Genomic DNA, 8,453 nt, shown 5'->3' on the forward strand with positions numbered 1-8,453 from the left:
TTAGTGTTAAGATGTTTATAAAGGACCCTATTATCAATCTGTCAGAGTTTCAGCCATTCTTACTGCGGAGAGGACTACTATTGTTGCTTTGATATTGTTTTCTACCTAGTTTAACAAAAAGCTTTTTTTTCCAACTCACAATTTGTAATGTGTGATCTTCTACACAAGATGGCAGTGTTGAGAGAGATCTGGAAGTCTCACACCACTGATAGTAGGAAACAGAGAGATCAAAGTTTTTTTCCACTAGATCCTGAGTTAATGAGGACACCATAAGAAGAAGAAAACTTATCCTGCATTCTCTCACTGATTCCCTGCTCCTTCTGCCTGAGCTCAGGAACGTCATCTCATCTTACCTCTGTTGTCCAGGTGATTGTCACCTGTTTTGGGTACCCTGAACAAGACAAACATGAACTGAGGGCAGGAGAAAGATGGAAAAAGAAAACAAAAACACCACAACCAGCGCATGAAATTAATCGTCTTCATAATAGCAAGGTTTATAGTATTTTATAAGTCTGTGTAGGATTGTATTTAGACCTTTCTTGCCACAGCTACTTGAGCATAATGACCATCTCTACAGTCACTTGTTCAACCAAAAGAGCCCGCAAAACTCCTGTCGTGGTCTGGGTGAAGTAATGAGTGGGTAACAGTAGAAAACCTGTAGAGCAGTGTTAAACTATGACTCTGCTTCCTTGTCTGCACCTTAATATATAGGCTTTATTCCTTGCCTGACCATTAACACTTTAACTTTCCCCTTTAAGAGAAAATGGGCTTGAAAAAAAAAATATATCAGAGCCTCTATTAAGGCTGATTGGTTCTTAATGAACCATCCTTGTTTTTATTCTTAAACTGACCAAAGGTTTGATAACTAAACATAGCTGCAGTGGTAAAGTTTAATTTGCCATCAGCTGAAGCTAAACAGCACAAGCTTTTTTTTCTTTTTTTGTAAGATCATTATAACCTTGAGGTGTCTGTGCTCCCATTTGCACAAAAGAACTGCTGGTAAATGAATGAGAACGTTGCCTGTTTCAGTTATGACTTTGGTCATGTTACCAAAAGAAATGCCGCATGAGTTTATTATAACATAATGCAGTGACCATTGGTATGTCTCTGTACTGATTGTGGAAATGATGACATAACCTCTACGTGTGTTTAAAATATATACTTTTTCTATCAATGCATACGGGGAATTTTGTCACCACATGATATACCGAAATACGCGTGCAGGATAGCTTAAGAAAACCTTTGGGTCAGGAAGTGGTTATAACTGCTTAAAGGAGCCTTCAGCAGTTCATGCGACAATATGGTTATGAGCCAAGATGCATAATGGATGGAATGCAACTACTGATCATTTGGTGTGCTGTATTTATTTGCGTCAGTGGAGAAGATGAAGGTAAAACTTTTTGTTTAACCTAATTTCTTTAGCTTTATTTTGCTAAAGTGATCTTTGTCAAGAAAATAATAGGCTTTTTGAGGCTAAAAATGGTGGTTAAGTTTGTATGTGACAATAATCTAGTAAGGAAGATTTAGGACAAAGATTACTCAAGCAATAGCTTAATTGAACTGGACACAAACTGATTTGATTTATCATTTATTTGGTTAATTAAAGAGGTACAAATAAGTTAAAAGGAGAAAAGCATTTAGGAAAACTACCTTAATACTTACATTTTCACATTTAAAAAGCTCCAAAATAAAATAAATAATGTTTTTTCTTATTTAATCTATTAAAAAATGCCAAAAATGTAAATCTGAAAAATGGCTTTTCCTGTTATTTAAAAGCAATCTCTATACACCATTCATTTTGTTGCTTTTAATGTGTATGATTTATGGTGTGGATATGATATCTGAATTACTTTTGCATTGATTGTGAAAAATGGTGTAGCTGTTGTTATTGTTGTCCTAAAGTAATGGGTTCACCACTTTATATTGGCTGTTATGGCTTGTTGTGAAGTTAAAGTTTAGTGACTAATGAGTCCTAATTAGACTTCAGGAATCCTAATTAATTGTTGTTAGTCCCATGTCTTGGTGCCACTTCTGACTTTTCAGTGACTTTGAAAAGGTTGATGTCATTAAATGGTACTGAAAGTATTACATTGAAAATTTATGAAAATAACTCAAAACATATATATATATATATATATATATATATATATATATATATATATATATATATATATATATANATATATATATATATATATATATATATATATATATATATATATATATTTATATATATATATTTGTGTGTAATTGAATGAGCTTACATTTAAACCAAACACAAAATAAAAACGCATAAAAAATTATTTTGTCACATAAAATTAGCTACATAGTTAAACAAGGATAAATTTCTTTTCTTCTCCTTGTTTATTTGAATACAGTTCGGATTTAGTATAATTTTCTGACAGCTAAAATCAGATTCTTTTTTTTAAATGACAGGTTCTTCATGTGACGTTACATTCACAGTGCGAAGAGGTACGACAAACCGTGCTATACCAGGACAAAGTTTGACAGTCAGTTGTCCCGTCAAACACTGTGGAAATGTACTAAATATCACATGGTGGAAACTCTCTAATACAAGCAGCTATAAGATCATTCCAAACACGGAGAATATAACCATCAGACAGGAATATCACAAAGATGATCTTATCTCCTATTTGAGTTTTAACCAGGTTTCTATTATTGATGATGGCCTGTACCGATGTGCTTTAGAACACAGAGATGAAAGTGTCAGCCATGCCATCAACATTTCTGTTTCAGGTATTTATTAATTTCTGTATTACCTCAATTTACCCATAATATTCATGTATTTATGTCACTGTGTTAACCATATCTGCTATCTTTTATATTTTTAAAGACCGAAACATAGGGGTAAAAGACCCAGAAGATGGTGGTGGTAATAAGATTTACAGTCCTCAATAGTTTCATTTCACACATGTCATCATACATATATGATAAATATAATTTTTTGTGTGCAGTTGGTTCAAAGACTCGTGGTGATGATGGATCCTGGCTGCCCTACTTCATGATCTGCATTAGCATAGTACTCCTGGTGACCACAGCAATAGTGTTGACCCATGTGTGCTGTTATAGCTGGAAACGTGAGAATATTCATTTAGCATAAGCTATTCTATATTCTTTTAAATATTTCCATCCTAAATCTCTTTTTTGGAACAGGAACATGGACCTGCAATCAACAAAAGCAAGAGGTAATGTTTAACCAGTTTACTGCAGAACTTTCAGTTCTATTTTTTTGAAAAATACTCACCCTGTCTGGATCAATAAGACTGTAAGATAATATCATTAATCTCAGGAAATTTGACAATCCTAGTATGTACAGTAGTTCTAGGATAACATTAAACAGGATGCAGTTTTAAACCTCCTTAACAATACACTATTCATAGACTATTAAAGTCAGCAAGTTTTTTTTTTTTTCCTGATAGCAAATAGGAAATGCATCTATCAAAATATAATAAGGCTATCTTAACTGGGTCTAAGTAATCATTGGAAAAAAAAACTCATTAAAAAATATTTCAAAAATTACATGTTAAAAATTGTTTCCATAATTTTCTATATTTACAGTAATAATAAATCTGGTAATTATACAAGTAAACTCTTAATATAAACTGCTTACCAGCCTTTACCATATTTCTACTAGTTTTGTGACTAGTAGTGACTTAGGTGATGAGCTTTAAGTTGATGTTGAAAGGCGGCCGGAAAATCTGTAGCCTACTCCACATTTTTTAAAATCAGATTCAAGGCAATGCTCTGCCATGCTACAATAATATGACTTGTTTTGGGAGAAAGGGTGGGGAAATCAGAATAGATATAATCAATTAACTTCATGGGTCATGAACGATTAATTGATTAACTGTCTATGTACCGAGAGTTGCAGGGAGGAACTTGTTTAATGCAATGGATGTTTATCTGTGACATATTTCCATTTGTCTTCAGAGAATTTAAAGCAGGGAGTGCCAAGCTATTAACATCACGGCTATACTGGGCTTCCACAGCTCCAAATCTTTGATTGTAGCACTCCTTTTATCAAGACAGTAATGTCCAATGAATCCTAGCAGATCTCTGCAGTCCAAATGATCTGACAGAGCATCTGAATCTAAAAGGCATATGGATGGTGTCGGTACCAGTTTGCACATACAGACTCAATACATTTAAATAACATAGATTAGTTCATTTATTTTAGTAACTTAAATCACATAGTGATGCTTCCAAATATTTATTTAAAACTAAAAATGCAACTTTTAAGATAATAATACATTGGGCCAGTAACAAATTTAATACAGAAAAGGCTTGATAATTAATGTTGTATTATTGTTTGTTGGACTACCTCCGAACTTCTTGGTATCATACTGTATCTGGAAATAAAAAAAAATGGGGTAAGAACAAGTGGATGCTATGAGCTCAGGGTTTTTTTATCATTACTTTGTAACAGTTCCAAGATATCCATCCATGTTTACACGCTTAATCCCAAGTGGGGTCGCGAGGGGTGCTGGTGCCTATCTCCAGCTGTCTACGGGTGAGCGGCAGGGTACACCCTGGACAGGTCGCCAGTCCATCGCAGTAGTTGCAAGACATACTGTATGAAAACAAAATTCTTTAGGCATTGGAGTCCACTAAAGACACACAGGTTTTTGATTTTAACTCTTTCCTACTCCATGTTGCTGTTGCAAAAAAAATAAAACATTTACTAGCATCTCTGCATGCTGCAGTAAATGGTAGAGTTGGAGCAGCCTTCCATAGATAAATTAATATTTTGTAGAATATACAGTAGGCAAACATCTGAGCATCACTGGTAAGAGAGGAAGTGAAGTTCTACAAATTTGTCACAATCATGCAAAGTTTGTACGATTGGGAAGACACTCAAGTCCAGTGGGTGGTATTTAAATGTTGTAGGTAGATAGTTGTTTCATGAACTAAAATAATTATATTTGTAACATAAAGTACTTTTAATATTTTGTTTTCTGCAGGAAAAATCTTCACATATGATACCAGAACTTCCCAAGATGAGCGACCAGTTTTCTCCCATCCTGCAAACTCAATTCTCAGCTGTGAATGACATCCACTCTTTCAGTAAAGGAGAAACAACAACTTCAATGTTACCTGCTTCTGTTCACATTGAGAACAGGTCTGCAGAAATTCCAGCATCTAACAGTGAAGAGTATGCTATAATCAACCACCAACATCCTGGGATATCAACCAGAAAGTACATATGTAAACAGGAGGAAAAATCGAATTATGCTGTGATAAATGTGTCTTGAAGTTCAACATTTTTTTTCTTTGTCAAAAGACCTGAGAATCCTCTATAATTGTGCAGAGGCGTTATGGAACAGATGTTGGGTAGATGAAACGGCAGAAAGAAGGTTGTGGTCGTAATGCTTTTACATCTGAAGTAGTCAGGTGAGGCAGCAGTTAGTTTGACCCGTTTTTTCCTCTTTGATTCATTTTGTTATATTTTTAACAGTTGTGTGATTTGAAACCTTGAAGACATTATTTCATTTGAACTGAAATAAATTTGGGATTGCATTTAGTTAATATTATTGAATACCAGACATGTTACACAATGTCAAGAACCAAACATCAAGATAAAACAAATGAGCTTATTTAATCACACATTTCCTGTACGTACTTGCAGTTTGTAAGTATGGCTGCAGCTTGCCCTAACTTTTAAACCACAGTTGAGAGCTTTGGCTCAAGATTACAGGAAATTGATGGTCTAGTCTTTTTTTCTTTACATGTGGTGAGGAAAGGATCTGCTCAATCATTCATTCTTAACCTGATGATGGTTAAGACAATAAGTTTCAGAACGAAGTTGGTAAAACATCTACGGTAATAAAGCAAAATATGTCTAAGACTAGTCAAACATTTATTACACACACGTCAGTATGAATATATCTCTTGTCCTCAGGTATAACACTCAGAAAAAAGGCAGTTAAAGTAAAAGCCCTGCTTTTTTTATGCAGGCTGATGTACCAGGACTAATTTGTCAAGGTTTAAAGGGTAAAATCAATTTTAACATGTGTTCGTGATTTATATGGCACAAAAACAAAAATTCTTTTAAGATTTACTGTCTGTATAGGACATTAGAAGTAAAAAAAAAAAAAAACAACAAACACTAGTGGATGCTTTATAAAGTTTGTTTTTTGTGGTGGTTGTATTTTTTTATTGTTTCAAGCAATGTTATGAAAAAGCAAAGGCATACATCTGTTCTGTAATGAGTACCCCTAGGGTTGGCAATAGGATCCCATCTTTGCAATTTACACCACATACTTAATCAATACGGAGTTATTTAACTAAATAGAGTGCCGAAACTCCCATAGATTTATGTAGAAAAAATGGAATGCAGAAGTCACATGGCTAAATTTGAATTCATGCGTGCTCCGAAGGCCAGATTTGTAGGCCGTTTAGGCCATAGAGTGGCGCCGAGGTCTGTTCGTATCTGTTTCCAAGACTCCTCATTATGCAGCCAACAAATGCGTCCTTCCTTTTGCCCGATTTGAAGGACAGGTGCGGTGTATCCTACGTAGCCTTGGATATCCTGTGATTCAATGCGAGTCCAAGCCAGCCGGCTGCTCTGTGATCAGAGGAAAAAGGTACTTAGTACCGAACAGTGGTGAATATTGGAAGTGAAGTTTAATATAATACCAGTATGTGAATAGTTCTGTCTGAAACTAATGAAATTTGTTGTTATAAATGGTTATTGAGTCATATATTTGGTGGGTAATGTTTGATTTATCTAAAAGCTTTTATCTGTTACTGTGTAAATGGGTTTGGCTGTAATTTAAGGACCGATGCTAATATATCTGCAGTGTGGGGACTATAAATCAGATTTTGCAGATTTTTTTTTTTTTTTTTACATACATTGTTTAGATTAACTTATATCTTTCTACTCTTTATATATCATTGGCTTTTATTTGTTCATGCATGGGTGTCACATTTATTCCACTCTGTATTCTCATGAGTGTAGTCTATGGCCGTTTCTCAATTCACTAGAATGCGAGTAGGGACTCGTGTCCTCACCAAGTATGTTCTTGCGAAGAACACAGAAAGTGTGGACTTGGGGGGAACGGGAGCACACAGCATAAATATGGGTCAATTGGGAAGAAAGCATACTCATGATGTCACCACATTTTTTTTTTATTTATTTATTTTTTTATTTAACCTTTATTTAACCGGGAAGTCCCATTGAGATTCAGAATCTCTTTTTCAAGAGAGACCTGGCCAGGGTAGCAGCCAAACCACAGGAAGTTCATACATATTTACAACATATTACATTTTGCAAAATAAAAAATAAAGAATTAAAAAAATAAAAAAAAATAAAAAAAAAACATAAAAAAATAAAATCATATCTCCATCACTACATTTTTCATGGTTGCTTTAAATTCATTAATGGACACGAGAGTTTCTAATTTGAGCTCTTTCTGGAGGTTATTCTATCCCCAAGGTGCAGAGTAGGAGAATGCAGTTTTTCCCAACTCAGTTAAAGCTCGGGTTACATTAAAAAGTAACCACTGAGAGGAGCGCAACTGATAACTACTGGAACTCACAGAGAGGAGGTTACAGAGCAGTGATGGGACTAACGGCGTTGAAAGTAACGGCGTTATCTAACTAATTACTTTGACTGTAACTATAACGCAGTTACCATTGCAGACACCCCGTTACTGCGCGATACTCAGGTCGCACAATGAACCTTTTTTCATGATAGGACTCGTGCGCAGCTGCGTGAAGCTGACACCCCACCCACGTCAAAAAACTCTGCAAATAGACTGAATGGTTAGTGCAACGTTAGTGCAGATTTGTGCAGAAAAATATATTGTTTGTGCTACTTTTGTTTAAGAGATATTAAAGATTATTTTTAGGTCATCCAGAGGTGCGCGCCTTGTCATGAGAGAGGGGAGGATGAGAATGGCTGATGTATAGGGGACGGGCACAGCGCGTTGCATTCTGGGTACGCCGCCATATTGACAGCTAGTTGCTACGGTAAACAAAGACCTAAAACAGCACAGAGAAAGAGCACAAAGACGAGTAAACAGTGATGTTAAAAGCGAAGAAAGGATGCGGAATATACCGAGACACACTGCAGAGGGAAGCCAGGGACCGTTATCTGCAAAAGATGGGCTTCATAAACGGACTTGATCCCTACGAAGTAGCAAGCAAGGACTGGTGCGTTGGGGAAGAATTTCTACCGCCTTTTCCTATCTAGTGTGTGGCGTCAGTGCCTACACACATGAAAAATTTCGCTGCTACAAGTCGCTAGAGGCTTACAAACAGCTGACAGATGGAAAAGTTCACGACATGGAAGTAATCAAACCGAATGAGAACACAGTCATCAGAGCCAAGGTAAGTATGTTCTGTAACTTACCAGAATGAAAATGCCGGGAACACACTCTCATGGACACTGGGATTGAGAGTGTGTTCCCGGCATTTTCATTCTGGTAAGT

General features: G+C 35.7%; 1 protein-coding gene and 1 long non-coding RNA gene across 2 annotated transcripts; both read left to right on the forward strand.

The window, feature by feature from the left end:
• The first annotated feature begins 1,308 nt into the window (after positions 1 to 1,308).
• LOC107099855 (B- and T-lymphocyte attenuator-like) lies at positions 1,309 to 2,919 on the forward strand. Its single transcript, XM_015398130.1, has 3 exons — positions 1,309 to 1,390; positions 2,437 to 2,757; positions 2,855 to 2,919. The coding sequence occupies exons 1-3, from the start codon at positions 1,324 to 1,326 to the stop codon at positions 2,917 to 2,919; spliced, it is 453 nt and encodes a 150-aa protein (XP_015253616.1). The 5' UTR covers positions 1,309 to 1,323.
• A 55-nt stretch (positions 2,920 to 2,974) lies between these two features.
• On the forward strand, positions 2,975 to 5,493 carry LOC107099861. Its single transcript, XR_001481983.1, has 3 exons — positions 2,975 to 3,098; positions 3,175 to 3,206; positions 4,983 to 5,493. It is a non-coding gene; the product is annotated as an uncharacterized LOC107099861 (long non-coding RNA).
• The last annotated feature ends 2,960 nt before the right edge of the window (positions 5,494 to 8,453 follow it).

The sequence above is a fragment of the Cyprinodon variegatus genome, unplaced genomic scaffold (genome assembly GCF_000732505.1).
Source record: "Cyprinodon variegatus isolate N-32 unplaced genomic scaffold, C_variegatus-1.0 Scaffold913, whole genome shotgun sequence".
Classification (NCBI taxonomy): domain Eukaryota; kingdom Metazoa; phylum Chordata; class Actinopteri; order Cyprinodontiformes; family Cyprinodontidae; genus Cyprinodon; species Cyprinodon variegatus.

What these genes read in the sequence shown, in the direction of transcription:
- LOC107099855 (XM_015398130.1), top strand. Translation starts at nt 1,324, where the DNA reads ATGGATGGAATGCAACTACTGATCATTTGGTGTGCTGTATTTATTTGC. An exon ending in CGTCAGTGGAGAAGATGAAG is followed by an intron (nt 1,391 to 2,436) that starts GTAAAACTTTTT and finishes TTTAAATGACAG; the next exon opens with GTTCTTCATGTGACGTTACA. An exon ending in CATCAACATTTCTGTTTCAG is followed by an intron (nt 2,758 to 2,854) that starts GTATTTATTAAT and finishes ATATTTTTAAAG; the next exon opens with ACCGAAACATAGGGGTAAAA.